This window comes from Cervus elaphus, chromosome 7 (genome assembly GCF_910594005.1).
Source record: "Cervus elaphus chromosome 7, mCerEla1.1, whole genome shotgun sequence".
NCBI classification, from domain to species: Eukaryota; Metazoa; Chordata; class Mammalia; order Artiodactyla; family Cervidae; genus Cervus; species Cervus elaphus.
Genome location: NC_057821.1, coordinates 29,249,150 through 29,267,675, shown reverse-complemented (window position 1 = coordinate 29,267,675; position 18,526 = coordinate 29,249,150). Strand labels below are relative to the sequence as shown.

General features: G+C 43.5%; 1 protein-coding gene and 1 long non-coding RNA gene across 13 annotated transcripts in view; one reads left to right on the top strand and one right to left on the bottom strand.

The window, feature by feature from the left end:
- The window catches only part of LOC122697341 (BOLA class I histocompatibility antigen, alpha chain BL3-7), a 256,855-nt gene that overhangs the window by 22,984 nt on the left and 215,345 nt on the right, over positions 1–18,526 (top strand). For 3 of the 12 annotated variants that reach the window (XR_006342048.1, XM_043908096.1, XM_043908074.1), the window contains exons 1-2: positions 17,620–17,755; positions 18,072–18,341. The exons of 4 other annotated variants lie outside the window; for them this stretch is intronic. Coding sequence is in view for 7 of the 8 variants with exons in the window: in XM_043908096.1 (XP_043764031.1) it covers positions 17,683–17,755; positions 18,072–18,341 (343 nt within the window). In the remaining variant the exon portion in view is untranslated. Of the gene's footprint in view, positions 1–17,618; positions 17,756–18,071; positions 18,342–18,526 lie in introns of those variants that run through there. 5 more of the 12 variants (XM_043908073.1, XM_043908068.1, XM_043908075.1 and 2 more) reach the window with 4 other exon arrangements.
- On the bottom strand, positions 1,352–7,566 carry LOC122697346. Its single transcript, XR_006342051.1, has 4 exons — positions 7,373–7,566; positions 3,030–3,102; positions 2,122–2,182; positions 1,352–1,680 (listed from the first exon to the last, which is right to left on the bottom strand). It is a non-coding gene; the product is annotated as an uncharacterized LOC122697346 (long non-coding RNA).

Genomic DNA, 18,526 nt, shown 5'->3' with positions numbered 1-18,526 from the left:
GGATATAGAGAGAAGAATGAGGAGTTGGAGGAAGAATGGTCTCAGGAAAATGGAATATGGCCAAAATTCTGCCTGGTGGGGGTGGCAAGAGAGTCAGTGGTGAGAAGGGGATTTCTCAACTTCACCCCCGAGGAGGGGTTCTGGACTCTGCAGCTGTCCTCAGCTGGGGTGTCTATATGCACCAGCCCTGAGCCCTTCCAGATCCTGTCCTACTGCCCCCAGCAGATTGGAGTTGCTCTGGATCATGATGGTGGAAAGGTAACCTTTACCAATGCCAGAACTCAAGAAATCATCTATGAATTCTCATCTGCCTTCACTGGGAGAATTTTCCCTTTCCTGTGGCTTAACTGCACGAGATCCAGACTTACACTGAGACCCTGAGAGAAGGCCTCCTGGGCACAGCCCCAGGCTTTTTCATTTAGCCTTTGTTCCTTTTCCTCATTCCCAGCTCTCAGCCTCAGCTGGACGGTCCTGCTGGGTTTCTGAAAGATCTCAGATGACAAGCATTATGGCATCTTGTCCTCGCTGCTATGTCTCTGAAATGGGGACAATAATAGTTGATCTTTCTCTAAGGGGAATATTTGGAATGTCTTTGATGTGTTTATTAAAATGTGTGTTAACTGATTTATCTCTTCTGTTGCCTTTGATTTGGTTCTTCACCTGCCACTGAGACAAACGGATGAGAACGAGTGACTGTGTTACAGAATCTCGGCTCCCGCAACAAACAGTAATTGGTGACAACATCCATATTGATTTCTAAAGCACCTTTTCTGCCCCATAATTTCTCCTGCCATCCTTCTAAGCAGTTGTTCCGTCACTCAGTCGTGTCCAACTCTTTGCATCTCCATGGACAGGCCTCCCTGTCCTTCACCATGTCCCGGAGTTTGCTCAAACTCATATCCATTGAGTCAGTGATGCCATCCAACCATCTCATCCTCTGTCACCCCTTTCTCCTCCTGCCCTCAATCTTTTGCAGCATCAGGGTCTTTTCCAAATCATCTAAGCAGCTGAGGAAATGGTAAATATTTGGCAGTTCATAACTGTTTAACCTTTGATATACTGTAAGATTTGAGATATCTGGTGTAAGAATTCCTTCATTTATCTGCCACATTCTGATAATTTTTGCAATGGGAAGGCGAGAGGGGAAGCCATGTAAGGTTCAGGTGTATATGAGTTTTTGGAACTCATTTGGTTCTGAAGTCATGTCTTATGTCAGCTGTGTTTTGAGATGGTAGAAATAGATACTAAGCTTAATATTAAATTAGTAGTCTTACATATAAGCAGCAGGAAACAAATTGGCTGATTTTAGAAAAAGGGAAATTAATTTTTTTAAAGGGAAATTAATTAAACATCACTGGGGCATGTGGAGTGCAAAGAGGGAGGGATACGTACACCTGCCTGCATGCAAATTCTGGAGGCACATCCACGTGACCCTCAGAGAGTGGGAGCTGCAGTGAGAGGGGGAGGAGGTGGAGTAGTCAGCGGGGCTTGAGAGGATGGTTGAATTGTCAGGATATAGACAGAATACATCATGCATGAGTCCAAGCTATTGGAGAGTGGATATAATCTGGTGGGGAACAGAAGAGGAAGAAGTAAGAACACTTACTTAGGGAGCCAGAGGTGTGTTTGGCAGTAGCTATCTTGGTGGATTCATAGACTCAACTGATGGGTCAAGTTTTCCTGGATACAGAGATGAGAATGAAGAGTTGAGGAAGGAATGGGCTCAGGAAATTAGTGGATAGAACAGGCCCTAGTTCTTCATGGAACTAACCCCTAAATCCAAATCTGCCATAAGCACACCAGAGTACAGGATGCCTGCCTGTGCCCAGCAACAAAAAAGGTTAGGAAAGTGTGTTTTCAGCTTCTGTAATAAGACATGGTCTCATCAAGATGCATGTAGTTCAGCATTCTCAAGACATGGGAGCAGATGCTAGTTGCCAAAGAACTTCCCATACTAAACTCCTGGGTTCAAAATGTGGGGAAATTTGCTCTGATAGCTCAGTTGTTTAAGAATGTTTTGTTGAAGGGCTTCTCTGGTGGTACAGTGGATAAGAATCCCCTTGTATTCAGGTTCAACCCAGGGACATAGGTTCAACCCTGGTTGGGGAAGATTCCGAATACCTCAGAGCAGCTGATCCCATGTGCTGCAACTACTGAAGCCCCTGGGCCCAGAGCCTGTGCTCTGCAACAAGAGAAGCCATGGCAATGAGAGGCCTGTGCGCTGCAACTAGAAAGAAGCCACCACCCCCACCCCCAGCCCCACTGTCTGCAAGTAGAGAAAGCCCATGCGCTGCAGTGAAGACCCAGTGCAATCAAAGATAAAAATTAATTAATAATTAAAAAGCAGTAACATAATCTTTCTCAGGAGAGACAGCTTTCCCAGGACTACAGCCCAGCCAGGAGCAAGCCTCTGATATGAAAACTAACCAATCCAGACTTCCATCCCACCCTGCCACCACCCCCCTTACCCCCTGATCTGGCCTTTGTACCCTAAGAGGCAATATTCCTTTGCCTTAATAATCCCAGGACCAGGTACCAGACAACCAAAGACCATTGCTATAAACCAAAGCCTGCTGATACTTGTTCATACCAGCCAATCCTAATCTGTTTTCCCTGCCCTACCTTGACTTTCCCAAGGAGACCTATTAAAGGTCTAGCCTTTATTTTCCTTTCATCTTTGCCAAGCTGACAAATTTTAATTTTCTTTCCATTTTTCCTTTCACATTCCCATTTTCCCCATTTATTAATAATGAATTTATTGGTATTTACATTTCTTCTTTTCCAAATTGTTTTCTGCTAACTGCTACTGCTAAGTCACTTCAGTCATCTCTGACTCTGTGCGACCCCATCCCTGGGATTCTCCAGGCAAGAACACTGGAGTGGGTTGCCATTTCCTTCTCCAATGCATAAAGGTGAAAATTGTCTTCTAATAGTCTTTATTTTCCAATCTCAATGTAGGAATTTTAAAATATTGAATTTAAGGAAGAAAAATCAGCCTCCTGACCCCAGGGAACAGGTGTGACACTCACAGCTAGACCTCAGAGTTACTTGAAGCTGGCCTGCTGCTCACAGCTAGGCCATGTTGTTCTCTTTGGAATGAATCTTTTTATAAAATAGAAACATCAAATAAGGATACACTGAAATCATAATAAAGTGAAACAAAACAAGACAAGACTATACATAATTTCATTTAAGCACAGAGAAACAGGGCACTGTGCAAGTCAGAAAGTACTGAACATCTCCCTATCCTGGGTAACACGACTGATGGTTGCAAATGCTCCTTTATCCTTGCTCTAGCCTGCCCTCCTTATAGATGTGATTGATTGGGACACCCAATCATCCCAATCATGTAATTGACCATGCTTCCTGGCAATACTCAGTTTGGAGTAAACCCCTCTTTTCTCCAACCAAAGCCCAAATCCCACATAACACATTCTTTCTTATACCCTCACTCTGAGATCCCCTGTGGTTCCCCACAGTATACATGGCTGTATCATGTAGTAAACTCAATGTGTTCAACTAGGTGTGTTCCTGGTGGTCTTTGGGTAAAGAATATTGACACATGTTAATATTTTGTCTTATCAGATTTTTTCAGTTCAGTTCAATTCAGTCGCTCAGTTGTGTCCGACTCTTTGCAACCCCATGAATCACAGCATGCCAGGCCTCCCTGTCCATCACCAACTCCTGGAGTTTACTCAAACTCATGTCCATCGAGTCGGTGATGCCATCAAGCCATCTTATCCTCTGTCATCCCCTTCTCCTCCTGCCCCCATCCCTCCCAGCATCAGGGTCTTTTCCAATGGGTCTACTTTTCGCATGAGGTGGCCAAAGTACTGGAGTTTCAGCTTCAGCATCAGTCCTTCCAATGAACACCCAGGACTGATCTCCTTTAGGATGGACTGGTTAGATCTCCTTGCAGTCCAAGGGACTCTCAAGAGGCTTCTCCAACACCACAGTTCAAAAGCATCAATTCTTCAGCGCTCAGCTTTCTTCATAGTCCAACTCGCACATCCATACGTGACCACTGGAAAAACCATAGCCTTGACTACACAGACCTTTGTTGGCAAAGTAATATCTCAGCTTTTTAATATGCTATCTAGGTTGGTCATAATTTTCCTTCCAAGGAGTAAGCGTCTTTTAATTTCATGGCTGCAATCAGCATCTGCAGTGGTTTTGGAGGCCAAAAAATAGTCTGACACTGTTTCCACTGTTTCCCCATCTATTTCACATGAAATGATGGGACCAGATGCCATGATCTTAGTTTTCTGAATGTTGAGCTTTAAGCCAACTTTTTCACTCTCCTCTTTCACTTTCATCAAGAGGCTTTTTAGTTCCTCTTCACTTTCTGCCGGAAGAGTGATGTCATCTGCATATCTGAGATTATTGATATTTCTCCTGGAAATCTTGATTCCAGCTTGTGTTTCTTCCAGCCCAGTGTTTCTCATGATGTGCTAAGATTTTTTTAGGTGTCTTTAAATTTGATTATGGACACGTGTTTGCATGCTTGTGAGTTTGTGGTTGCCACAGAAAGTTTTATTTCTTCTTTGTGTTTTTTTCTTAAATCTTTGGGTCATGCTTAGAAAATTCTTCACTTGATAATTGTGAAAATTTTCCATATATTTTCATTTAGGTAGAGATGATGAGGAGAGTGGGGTCCAAGGGTAAAAGGAAACAGAAAACTGAAATTGGGGACAAGTATCACTTTATACACACTATGGGGAGGAATAATAGGTAAAGAATTCAAAGGTGGTGGGAATTCTAAGGTTTTCATCTTCTGTTTTGTATTTTTATAATTTTGCAGGACCAACAGGGTATTTTATAATGGGGTATTCAATAAATACTTTCTTGTGGCTAAGTGAAGACATAAGTGCTTGCTTATGTTTACCAGATTAACAGAAATGACATCAAGAGTCTCAACGTAATATAGATAAGAAATAGCTCCAATGATGAGTGTTTTTGAAAACTGATGACCCTGAGTTGATAAATTATGTTCAGGTTAATGATGTTAAAGAAAGTGAAAGTGAAAGTGCGTCTGACTGTTTGCAACCTCATGGACTATAGCCCCCCGGACTCCTCTGTCCATGGAATTTTCCAGGCAAGATTACTGGAGAGGGTGGACAGCCATTCCCTTCTCCTGGGGATCTAGGGATCAAACCCGGGTCTCCTGCACTGGAGGCAGATTAAATTTTCTTGGGCCTGCAGTATTTTACAGTAATGTCTAAGACCCACATAACCAAATATATGAAGATAATTTCAATGTACTTCAATCTATGAGTCATACACTATCTTGAGGGAATGAAAACTAAACCACTTAGATATGCTCTGTCAAATGCAGTAGCTACTAGCCACATATGGCTATTTAAGTTTAAATTTAATTAAATAAAAATTTGACTGCTCAGTGATGTTAGCCACATTTCAAGTGCTCGATAGCCGCATGGAGCTAGCACCTACCACGTGAAAAGTGCAGACCTGGAACTCTGAGTAGCACTATTATTGATGATGATAGTGGGCCTCAAGTAAATTAGACCCATTCAAAACCAAAGAGCCAATATTATTTCTCATACAGATTACATCAGATTTATTTCTGGGAAACGGATAAATATTAAGCTGGTACCAACAAATCCAAAATGGGTCAGGAATAAATTTCTCTCTTGTGCCTTCAGGCACAAACTATTCCCAGTTCCAAAGGGGAAACACCTGTCTCCCAAGTCCCTTCCTAGATGGAGACACTGGCATCAAATTCCTAGGGGTAAGTTCTCTTTTAGATGAACCAAGAGGCAGAGCCCTAATAAGTAAAGGTTGGGAAGCACGGAGTCCGGTTCAGGAAGAGGGAGTCTAGGAGTGAAGAGGAGGCAGGGAGGCGGGTGCTAACTTGTAGTCTCCCTGCTTTACTCAGAACAGTAGTTCTCAAACTGTGGTCTGTGGAACCCTTGAAGTCTCTGAGACCCTTCTATGGGATCCATGAGGTCAAAACTATTTTCATGACATTACCAAAAATTTATTTACCTTTTTCTTTTAAATATGTATTTCTTATTTTGGCTGCACTGGGTCTTCACTGAGGCATGAGGGATTTCTCTAGTTGCAGAGCATGGGCTTTAGGCTCAGCAGTTGCAACTTGAAGGCGTAGTTGTCCTTTGACACATGGGCTCTCAGTTCCCCCACAGGGATCAAACCCTTGTCCCCTGCATTGGAGGGCCATTTCATAACCACTGTTCCACCAGGGAAGCCCCTACCTTTTTCACTGTGTTGACATTTGCACTGATGTAAAAGTTAGCAGAAATGAGCCTATTTTAACAAACAGCAATAGCAGTTATGAATTCCTCACCACAATTTAATTGAAGAATAAAAAAGCAAGTTTCACTGAAAAATATCCAGGTTGTAGTATTAAAAATTATTGTTTCTACAGTCATCATTCTTGAGTCCACATTTGAGAATATCTGATAGGATGAAATGGGACATACACATAAAATACTTCTGCTCCATTTTAAAGTACTATGTCCCAAGGAAAATAGTTTTTCTGAGCTGACTTAGCTTTTTTTTATGGAATGCTATTTTCACTTTAAGAATGAAGAACAGGAAAGCTATGATTTTTTAGATTTAGTTATTTGGCATAATGAACATGAGTTTCTCCCTTCCAGGAAATCAACTTACAATATTTATTGTCATTGATAAAATGCAAGCTCTCATTAGAAAATGAATCTTGACAGCTTCCCAGTACTAACAAACTTTTCTAGTGTAAGCTGTGGTGACATTAACAAATGTGATTGTTTGATAATCTTAAACATCAACACTCTAAAATCTATACAACTTGGCAAAGCAATGCATTACTTTTAAAAAAATCATGAATTGATACAATATTCATTCAATGTACAAAACAGACCTATGGACTCTTATGCAACAGAGTTGGAAATATTCAGTTATAGTTTCAAGTTCCACATAGCAAAATATTATTTATGAAACTAACACTTGTGTAGTTTTAGTGTTGTATCAAAGATGAGTAGCCATAATTATCTGAAAATGTTATTCAAAATACTTCCCTTACCTATATTTGTGTGAGGCTAGATTTTTTTCATTTAAAAAGAATGTAAAATCTAGAATGTAAAATCTTCTCACTATACTATTTCATTTTTGAAAAGAGATTTTTCATAAAAATATTTCTTTTAATGTAATTGGTTATTAATATTACAACTGAATCAATCGATTTCTGTTGTTTCAATTTCTAATATGGCCAGATATATATGTGTGTATATATATATAATATATATATAATACTCACAGATATAACACAAATAAGTGATACTATCTCTGAGGTCCCAAGTCGTATAGTCATACACTGATTCTGAAACCAAAAGTTTGTAAACTTCTGACTTACAGGGTCCTCCAGGCAGTAGGAGAGTGGTCAGGGCAAAGTCCCAGGTCCCTGGGCAAGGCTCTCAGGGTCTTAGGCCAGAAGGTGATGTCTGGACGGGGGGGGAGTGAAACCTCGAGGGATTCCCCACCTCCCTGGGGTTTCTCTTGCTCTCCGCCCAAACTGTGTCGGGTCTTTCTGCCTGGATACTCATGACGAGGTCCCAGTTCTCATTCCCATTGCGTATGCGGTTTCTGGAAGCCAATCAACGTCACCATCATTCCTGGTGTTAGGGTTGCTTATCTCCCCTCTCAAACTGTGCAGGCGGATTCTTTACCAACTGAGCTATCAGGGAAGCAGTCTTGCATAGATGCCCCTCAAAATCACCCAGCCAAAGTCCACATCTTGTATGTCAGCGGTCTTCAGCGCTTTTGGCACCAGGAATTGATTGCATGAAGACAATTTTTTCATGGACCAGGGAGGGAGGGGAATAGTTTCAGGATGATTCAAGCACATTACATTTATTGTACACTTTATTTCTAATCTAATGTTGGCACTGACAGGAGATACCAGCCCAAGTCCAGAGACTGGAGACTCCTGGCTGTATATGTTCTAACACATCACAAGAGTCACCATGGTCCCTGATACTCTGTGATCTCCCTTGCTGCATCCAGTATAGATCCAACTTGATTGCTCACAGATTTGCTCCTGGTGGTCTTTGACTGAAGAACATTGAGACATGTTACCTGTTTGCCAAAAATTTTTATGTGTCTTTCCATCAGAATGGGGCATATGTTTGTAACTCGTGAGTGTCTGCTTAACATAGGGAAGATTTATGTATTTATGTGTTTTGATAGTTTTTCATCTATGGGTCATAAAATGCTTCATTCCACAAGTGTAAAAAATTCATGTATATTTTTGTCTAGGAGAGAGGTGTCCAAGGGTGAAGGGAAACAGAACTGATTGAATTTGGAGAGAAAGTATAGCAGGAGTAGTAAGTAAAAAGTGATAAGGTGATGGATTCTAAAGTTACATCTTCTGCTTCATAACTTTACAAGTATGTACAAGTCCTATGAAGTATGGATATCTGTTGTGTTCAGTTGATAACTTCTGGGTGTCCTTATGTTTACCAGGTTAAGGAAAACACCAAGAGATCAAGGATTATACCCATTTATCATTATTGGACAACTAGCAGTGATGGGCAGCTTTGAACACTTACAACCTTAAGGTGATAAACCATGGTTTGGCTAATGTCTGAACACTCTGTCTGTTAAAATACACATTAAAGAAATTTCCAGAGCATGCTGTATTTTAAAGCTGTATCTAAAACCTGCACAGACAAATCCACGACTTCAGTATTAAGATTATTTTAGCATGCATCAACTTATGAGTCACACAGGATCTTTTAGGGGAAAGAGACAGGAGATTAATTAACAACATTCTAGATATGCATTGAACAATATGCTAGCTGGTAGCCACATATTGTTATTCAAATTAAAATAAATAAAAGTGCTCAGCACAGCAGACACTTTAAGGTGCTAAACAGCCTCATGTAGCTACTGGCTACCTGACTGGACAGCACAGACATAGAACAATTCTTTCACCACAGAATGTTCTGTTGGAATGCACTGCTCTTCATGATTTGCGGGCCTCAAGTCAGGTGCATTAGACCATGTGAGATGAAAGGGCCAATATTACTTTTCTTAGACACTACGTCAGATTTCTGTCTGGAATATGAATACATATTAAGCTGGTGTGTAACAAAGTCAAACTAGGTTATGAGTGGCTCTGGCACCTTCAGGTACAAACTGTCCCCAGTTCCAAAGGGGAAACACCTGTCCCCCCACCTTCCTTTCCAGACTGAGGACACTCTCTGGTATCACTTTCTAGGGGGTGAGTTCTCTCCTAGAGCAGCCCAGGAGCAGGGCCCTCAGTTAAGTTTTGGGGAGGCATGGAGTCCAGCTCAGGAATTTCCAAAATGAAGAGGAGGCAAAGGCAGGGATCAGTTGGGAGACGCCCTGGTACATTCAGAACTACAGTTCTCAGAGTGCAGTCTGTGGAACCCTTGATGTCACTGAGACCCTTTCATGAGATCCCTGAGGTGAAAACGAGTTTCACAGCATCACTCAGATATTATTTGAGTTCTCACTATGTTGACATTGCTTTGATGTATAACAGCAGTAATGGAGACTATTGTAGCAAACTGCACTAGTAATTATTTTCACCAAAGCTTTCTTGCAGAAAAAAAGAAAAGTAATAATCAGGTTTGCCTTAGAACATCCAGAATGACATATTAAAAATTCTTATCTGTCCTTGATAAACCAAAATGGAAAAAATATGAAAAAGAATATACATATACACATGTATAAGTGAATCACTTTGCTGTATTGCAGAAATTAACATTATAAATCAAATATCCTTCAATAAAATAAATATTTAAAAATAAATAAAAATGTTTATGTTTCCTAATCACCATTCTTAAATACACATTTTAAAAGTATCTTCTGTGGTGATGTGGAAAGTACACACCGAGCACTTCTGCTACATTTCAAAGTCCTACAGCCCAAGGGAAAACTGTGTGAGCTGAACTACCCTCTTTTTCATGGAATAGGGCTACTACTTGAAAGAATGAATGACGAGGAAAGACCTGTATAATTTAGTGAAACAATGTATTACTTTGTAAAAATCTTATTTTGGTACAAGAGATATTCAATGTGCAAAATAGGCTTATGGATTTTTTTTTTTTTTTCAAATTTGAGCAACATTCTTATTTGAGTTCAAAATGGGCTGCAAAGCAGCGAGACAATTTGCAACATCAACAATGCGTTTGGCGCAGGGACTGCTAATGGACATACAGTGCAGGGGTGGTTCAAGCAGTTTTACAGAGGAGATGACAGCCTTTGGGAGTTGACGACGTCGGATGGAGAGCAATCATTGAAGCTGATCCTCTTACAACGACATGAGAAGCTGCCAAAGAAGTCAACCGCCACCCATTCTACAGTCATCTGGTGTTTAAAGCAACCTGACTCCTCGGAAAGCGGAGGCGCGGCCAGAGGGCACGGCATGCGGCGGGACGGGGCCCTCCAGCGCTCGCCGGTTCCCCGCCTCTGCCCGGGTGCCCAGTCTCCGCGACCCCGCGGCCGAGGAGGCGCCCGGGGGAACCCAATCCCGGGCCGGAGCATCGCCGAAGCGGGCGCAGCGGTGCGTCTCCGCTCGTCGCGGGCGCGGAAGCCCAGAGCCACCGGCCCCGCGCGCACGGCCGCCCCGTGGGCGGCTTATGGATTTTAATGTAATAGAATAGCAAATAATCAATGATATTGTTTCAGGTTCACTGTGGAAAAAACCTTTGAGAAACAATTTGTATAGTTTTATTTTTGTATCCAAGATGAACATCCACAAATATCTGAAAAGATTATTAAAAAATACTACTCCTATGGATGTGCGGGCCTTTTCACTTTCACAGACTACAATCAAAATAACAGATTCAGTGCAGACACAAACCTGAAAATCCAGTGGCCTTCTAGTGAAAGAGACAAGAAAGATACTTAGAAAAGATGTTAAAAGCTCTATGCTTCTCACTACCCTGTTTATTTTGAGAAATAGTTATTCATATTAAACGCATGGGTTATTAATATTATTCTAAATAAACTAACAAAAATCTTTAAAGTGTATTATTCACAGTATGTAAAACATGCATAGAAGTGGTCACATATACTATCCTTGGGGTCCTCACTAATTTGTAAGATTGTGTAGATATTTTAACCAAAATTGAAAACAGCCCCAGAGCTAGGACTCAGGGAGACAGTGGGACAAAGAGTTCTCGGTGCAGGAGTGAAGTTCAGTTCAGTCACTCAGCCATGTCCGACTCTTTGTGACCCCATGGACTGCAGCACACCAGGCCTCCCTATTCATCACCATCTCCTGGAGCTTGCTCAGACTCATGTCCATCGAGTCAGTGATGCTATCCAACCATCTTATCCACTGGCATCCCCTTCTCCTCCTGCATTCAATCTTGCATAGCATTAGGGTCTTTTCCAGTGAGTCAATTTGTCCCATCAGGTGGCCAAAGTATTAGAGCTTCAGCTTCAGCATCAGTCCTTCCAATGAATATTCACAACTGATTTCCTTTAAGATTGACTGGTTTGATCTCCTTGGAGTCCAAGGGACGCTCAAGAGTCTTCACCAACACCACAATTCAAAAGCATCAATTCTTCGGCGCTCAGTTTTCTTTAAAGTCCAGCTCTTTATAGTCCATACATGACTACTGGAAAAACCATAGCCTTGACAAGATGGACCTTTGTTGGCAAAGTAATATCTCTGCTTTTTAATATGCTGTCTAGGCTGGTCATAGCTTTTCTTCCAAGGGGCAAGCGTCTTTTAATTTCATGGCAGTTACCATCTGCAGTGATTTTGGAGCCCCCAAAAATAAAGTCTCTCACTGTTCATTGTTTCCCCATTTATTTGTCATGATGTGATGGGACCAGATGTCATGATCTTAGTTTTCTAAATGTTGAGCTTTAAGCCAACTTTTTCACTCTCCTCTTTCACTTTCATCAAGAGGCTCTTTAGTTCCTTTTGCTTTCTGCCGTAAGGGTGGTGTCATCTGCACATCTGAGGTTATTGATATTTCTCCCCACAATCTTGATTCTAGTTTGTGCTTCATCCAGCCCAACATTTCGTATGATGTACTCTGCATATAAGTTAAATAAGCAGGGTGACAATATATAGCCTTGTCGCACTCCTTTCCCAATTTGGAACCAGTCTGTTGTTTCATGTCTGGTGCTAACAGTTGCTTCTTGATCTGCATACAGATTTCTCAGAAGGCAGGTCAGATGGTCTGGTATTCCCATCTCTTGAAGAATCTTCCACTGTTTGTTGTGATCCACGTGGTCAAAGGCGTTCGCATAGTCAATAAAGCAGAAGTAGATGTTTTCTCTCTTGCTTTTTCCTACTGTTGGTTCCCTCCAGAGTGTTTTTGATCTCATTTATTGCATTATTCATTTTTAATTGACTCTTTTTTATTTCATCTAGGTCCTTGTTAAACACTTCTTGCATCTTCTCAATCCTTGTCTCCAGGCTATTTATCTGTATCTCCATTTTGTTTTCAAGATTTTGGATCATTTTTATTATCATTATTCTAAATTCTTTTTCAGATAGATTCCCTATCTCCTCCTCTTTTGTTTGGCTTGGTGGGCATTTTTCATGTTCCTTTACCTGCTGGGTATTTCTCTGCCTTTTCATCTTGTTTAGATTGCTGTGTTTGGAGTGGCCTTTCTGTATTCTAGTGGTCTGTGGTTCCTTTTTATTGTGGAGGTTTCTCCCAGTGGGTGGGGTTGGACAATTGGCTTGTTGTCGGGAGCCGTTGTGGGAGATCCCACCCATGATGAGGTCATGAGGAAAAAACATGCAAGGCCGTTCAGGATACAAGGGACCCTCCAGGTTGGCCTCGACTTCTACCCCACCCTGTATCCTCCCCCCTTTTCTGCTGCTGTTCTTGTTTGCCCTGCTGCAGATTCTTGTGTTGCCTGCCGAGAGTTCTCCTGCTCCTCTTTCACTGAATAAAGACAACTTAAAACCCTAATTAATAAATCTCCTGGACACTGGTACCCTATGATGGGGCCAGGGATGAAGGAAATGCTTCAATTCAAACCCTTTTGCTGGCATTCTGGGTTGTTTGATAAATGTGTGTTCTCATTGCAAAAAATGCTCATGATTGTTCTAAACATCCTAAGCACAGTACGCTAAGAAAAGAAACTATTAAGCATAGGTCCCTCCGCGGGGTGAGAAAAGCCCCACAAATATTATAGCCACATATGTGCCTAATAGAAAATAGTTTAGATAGAGATTAGCTGGTGACTTCTTGCAGGTAATTAACTTTTAGACTAAGAGCCTGTTTTGTGCCATATCTGCTGTTTTTGCAATCCTTTGCATTTCTGTTCTGTAAAAATGTAATCCTATCTAGTTCCCATAGAGATGACACCTAATAGAAAGAAAATAGATTAACCACAAAAAGACAGGGTCGGCTACTGAAGTTGCTTAAAGTGCAACTTTAAGCAGGTGCAAGCCATAAATTGTCAACAGGCCTGAAAGCCAAAAGATATTATACATAGAGATTAACCATAAAAAAGGCCCTAATAGGCACAGAGCCCTTTGGGGGGTGAGGAAGCCCTATTAGAGAATACAAAAAATATTGTTTTAAAAGTGGTTATTAGATCAACATTTGATTGATGTTAATGTGCTGAGGTTGTGCAGTGGAAACTATTGTTAATATAGTTAAAGATATAGTAAAATAAGAGTTTAGCCCTAGTGTAAAAACAATAAGATAATTGTTAATTTTAACCAAGAGTGCTAAACAGGGGCTGCCTCACCAAAGACACAGAGTCTTTGTGTGTTAAACTTTTTAGATAAATTTAGCTGAGAATTTCTGCAAAAAGACTGTCTTTTATGTTAACAGGATTGTATTTCTATTATGTTACAACTTGCTGTACCATGAGATTGCCACTTTTCTGTTTTCTGCTAACCTCGAGGCCAGAAGATAATGTACAAAAAATCTATGGGAAAAGACTCTCATAAACAAAAAATATACAGAGCAAACCTGGTTTCGTGAAGGACAAGCTGATATAATGTTAAACTAAGTCTGTGTGCTTATCTGCCCCTTAGAAATGTACCAACTTAGGGTATAAAGGCTACGGTGAAAAATAAAGCAACGGCCAGACTCTGCTGCACACTCCTGGTCTGGTCTCTCTCTCTCTCTCCCTCGCAGATTTGGCCCTATCAAGGCTAGTCCTACATGTCTCTCTCTCGCCGACGCAGTTCATCCTGAGGGTTCTCCTGGATCCTGCTGGGGCTGGACCCCTGCAAGCCACAAATGTGCCTAATAGAAATATTTTAGATAGAGATTAGCTGGCGACTGCCTGCAGGTAGTTAACGTTTAGACTAAGAGCCTGTTTTGTGCTATATCTGCTGTTTTTGCAATCCTTCGCATTTCTGTTCTGTAAAACTGTAGTCCTATCTAGTTCCCGTGGAGATGATGCCTAATAAAAAGAAAACAGATTAACCACAAAAAAAAAAAAAAAACAGGGTCGGCTACTGAAGTTGCTTGAGTCACACCAGTTGCAAGCCATAAAATGTTAACAGGCCTGAAGGCCAAATGATAAAGAAGACTCTTGTGAACGAAAAGTAAGTGGGTGACATCCTGTTTCTGTTGAAAGTCAAATTGCTGTAATGTTTTGAGATGACCTTTGTGTAAGCAACATGCACTTCCCCCAAAAAAGATGTTGTTAAGGGTATAAAGGGGCCATGCAAAAATAAACTTCAGACTCAGCCCCTGAGCTTTGTCTCACTGTCTCTCTCTCTCGCTGACACTGTTCATCCTGAGGGTACCCCTGGATCCTGCTGGGGCAAAGACCCTGGCAGCTTATCAAGGTTTCCTGGTTAGGGAAGCTTGCATCGGTGTTCTGGTGCGTGGAACTGGATTTCTTCTCTCTAGAGTGCAATGGAGTGTCCAGTAGTGAGTTTTGAGATGGGTCTATGTGTTTGGTGTGACTTTGGGCAGCCTGTATGTTGACGCTCAGGGCTATGTTCCTGCATTGCTGGAGAATTTGCATGGTATGTCTTGCTCTGGAACTTATTGGCTCTTGGGTGGTGGTTGGTTTCAGTGTAGGTATGGAGGCTTTTGGATGATCTCTTATTATTTAATGTTCCCTGTTGTCAGGAGTTCTCTGGTGTTCTCAGGTTTGGGGCTTAAGTCTCCTGCCTCTGGATTTCAGTCTTATTCTTCTAGCAGCCTCAAGACTTCTCCAACTATACAGCACTGATAATAAAACTTCTAGGTTAATGGTGAAAAGATTCTCCACAGTGAGGGACACCCATAGAGGTTCACAGAGTTACATGAAGAAGAGAAGAGGGAGGAAGGAGATAGAGATGAGCGGGAGGAGAAAAGGGGGGACTCAAGAGGAGAGAGACAGATCTAGTCAGTACTCTGTTCCCTAAGTGTTCTCCATAGCCCAGAACACCCACAGAGATTTACAGAATTGGATTGAGAAGAGAAGGGGGAGGGAGGAAATAGAGGTGATCTGGGGGAGAAAAAGGAGAGTCAAAAGGGGGAGAGAATAATCATCACACTCCTGAGTAAAAATGGGTATTGAATATTGGATTCTTAAATGTCCAAAATTGATATCAAATACTGAAAAGCAAAGATTAAAAATCTAGAGTAGAGGTTAGACTCTTAAAAATACAATATTAAAAACAAAAATACAAAAAATTTAAGAAATATATATGAAGTTCACTTTAAAAATAGGATCTTTTTTTTTTGCAAGGTTATAGTGAAATGAAAATGAAAATTAAGTAGTCATAGAGGAGTAATAGAGGACTTTAAAAGAAAATAAAAGAAAAAAATTTAAAAAATAAAAAAATTTAAATTAAAAAAATAGTAAAAATATAAGAAAATGAAAATGAAAATTAAGGAGAAATAGAGGAGTAATAGGGAATTTTAAAAGAAAATAAAAGAAAAACTTTTTTTCCCTTTTCCTTTAATTAAAAAAAAATAGTAAAAATATATCTAGGAATTTCTCTGGAGCTGTTGCGGGCAGTGTGGGTTCGGTTCAGCTTCAGATAGCTCCTTGTTCCAGCTTACACTTCTGGATATCTATAGGCCCCTTCCGGTGTAGTCGGTGTTAACTACCGGGATTTTAATCTGTTGCACCGGTCACTTCTGAAGCGGTTCCCTTTGTTTATTTGGCTTCTGTTTGCTGGTCTCTTCAATGTCTAATTTCCGCCCTGACATAAGCAGGCGGAGGTGGTCTCTTGTTTAGGTTCGCTGGTTCAGTCTTGCTGCAGGGAAGGAGGGGTGCTGCAGACAAACATCACTGGCCTGTGTGGGAGCACCCGCAGTGTTCCGGCCACACTGGGTTTGCCCCGCTCACGGGTGTGTGCTCTCCCCGTCTACACTGCTCAGGCCCCAGGCTGTTCTACAGGGAGCGGGCCCTGAGTGGTGTGCGGTTCCAGTTTTCCGGTACTCCACAAAAGCACAGACTCGGTTGGGCCTGCATTTTGTGCCTTCCCCAGCGGAGCAGCTCAGGCAGCCAGGAGCTTGACAAGCGCACTCTCCGCGGTGCGGTGCACCTTCTCCCTTCCGCGGTCCCAGCCTCAGTTTCCCCGCGCGCCAGTCCGGTGCGCCTTGTGTCTGTTCTGGGGAGCTGGCCTGTAGCCGCGACCCTCCCAGTGGATGTCAACCATCCAGAATCTCAGGAAGTCTTTGGTTAGAAACGGAGCCTGTTTGCTATTTGGTAGGGGTGCTGTCTCTGGGGCCGCGTTTGCCCCTTTCCCCTCCCCCCTGCCTCCTGCCTCCAGCGGGGGATGGGCCGGTCCGCAGCCGGCTAGCTCTTCTCTGGGATCGCTCAGTCCTTCCTTGGTTCCTAAGCAATGCCGCCCGCTCTTCTCCGTTCAGCCCCCACTTGATGGTGGCGGATGCAAGCGTCTGGGGTACTTTTCTGCTGGGAGTTGCTTTTAGGCAAGTAATCTGTGGGTTTTATTTATTTTTCCTCCAAGTTAGGTTGCCTTCCAGATTCAAAAACTTCCCCCAGTGAGAGGGTTTCCTGGTGTTTGGAAACTTCCTCTATTACAACTCCCTTCCCCGGATGAGTCTCCGTCCCTAGGTCTTTTGTCTCTCTTTTTATCTTTTATATTTTGTCCTACCTCCTTTCGAAGACAATGGGCTGCTCTAGCGATCAGAAGTTGTTTTGTGGAGTTTGCTCAGCATTCAAGTGTTCTTTCCATGAATTTGTAGGGGAGAAAGTGGTCTCCCCTTCCTATTCCTCCACCATCTTAGCTCCTCCCCTCTCTCTTGCTTTTTTGATGATCCATGTGATGTTGGCACTTTGATCTCTGGCTCCTCTGGCTTTTCTAAATCCTGCTTGAACATCTGAAAGTTCATGGTTCACGTACAGTTGAAGCCTGGTTTGGAGAATTTTGAGCATTACTTTGCTAGCGTGTGAGAAGAGTGCAATTATTCGGTAGTTTGAACATCCTACCAAGCAGGAAGGGAGGGATCAGGACAAAGTCCCAGGTCCCCAGAGGGCGAGCCGCTCCGGATTTCAGGGTCAGGGGCGGTGTCTGGGGCTGAGACGCGCCCTGTAGGGGATTCCCGGTCTCCCCGAGTTTCACTTTCTCTCTCACCACCTGTGTTTAGCCCTCCTGCCTGGACACTCGTGATGCGGCTCCAGTTCTCACTGCCACTGGGTGTCGGTTTCTAGAAAAACCAATCAGCGTCTCCGCGGATCCCGGTTACAAAGTCTCCACCGACCCGCCCGCACTCAGCTTCCCAGACCCAGACGATGCGAGTCATGGGGCCCGGAACCCTCCTCCTGCTGCTCTTGGGAGTCCTGGTCCTGAGCAGTACCCGGGCTGGTGAGTGCGGGGTCGGGAGGGAACGACCTCTGCGGGGAGGGGCGAGGGGACCGCCCGGGAGTCTGGGGGGGCAGTAACCCAGGGAACCAGCGACCCCGAGGCCCCTGCCCAGACCCGCCCCCTCTCCCCGGTCTCGGCTTGTCCGTCCCTTGCTTCCCGACCCCTCTTCACTTCCCCCTCCGGAGTTCGGGCCGGTCTTCGACCGCTTCCATCTCGCAGGCCCTACTCTCTCTCCGCCCTCCTGGCCACATCACCTCTGACCCGGGACCCGCGCAGGGAGGAGGTCGGGCCGGGTCTGACCCCTCCCCGCCCCCAGGCTCCCACTCCATGAGGTATTTCAGCACCGCCGTGTCCCGGCCTGGCCTCGGGCAGCCCAGATACCTGGAAGTTGGCTACGTGGACGACACGCAGTTCGTGCGGTTCGACAGCGACGCCCCGGATCCGAGGATGGAGCCGCGGGCGCGGTGGGTGGAGCAGGAGGGGCCCGAGTATTGGGATGAGGAGACGCAGAGAGCCAAGGACCTCGCACAGAATTTCCGAGCGAACCTGAACACCTTGCGCGGCTACTACAACCAGAGCGAGGCCTGTGAGCGACGCGGGCCCGGGGCCGGGTCACGACCCCCATCCCCAGGGACCGGCTGGGTCGCCCCGAGTCTCCGGGTCCGAGGGTCACCCCAACACTGCGGAACACGCCCGGCACCCCAACCCGGGAGGAGCCGGCGGGGCTTGACCCGGTTTCATCTTCAGTTTGGGTTTAATCACCGCGGGTGG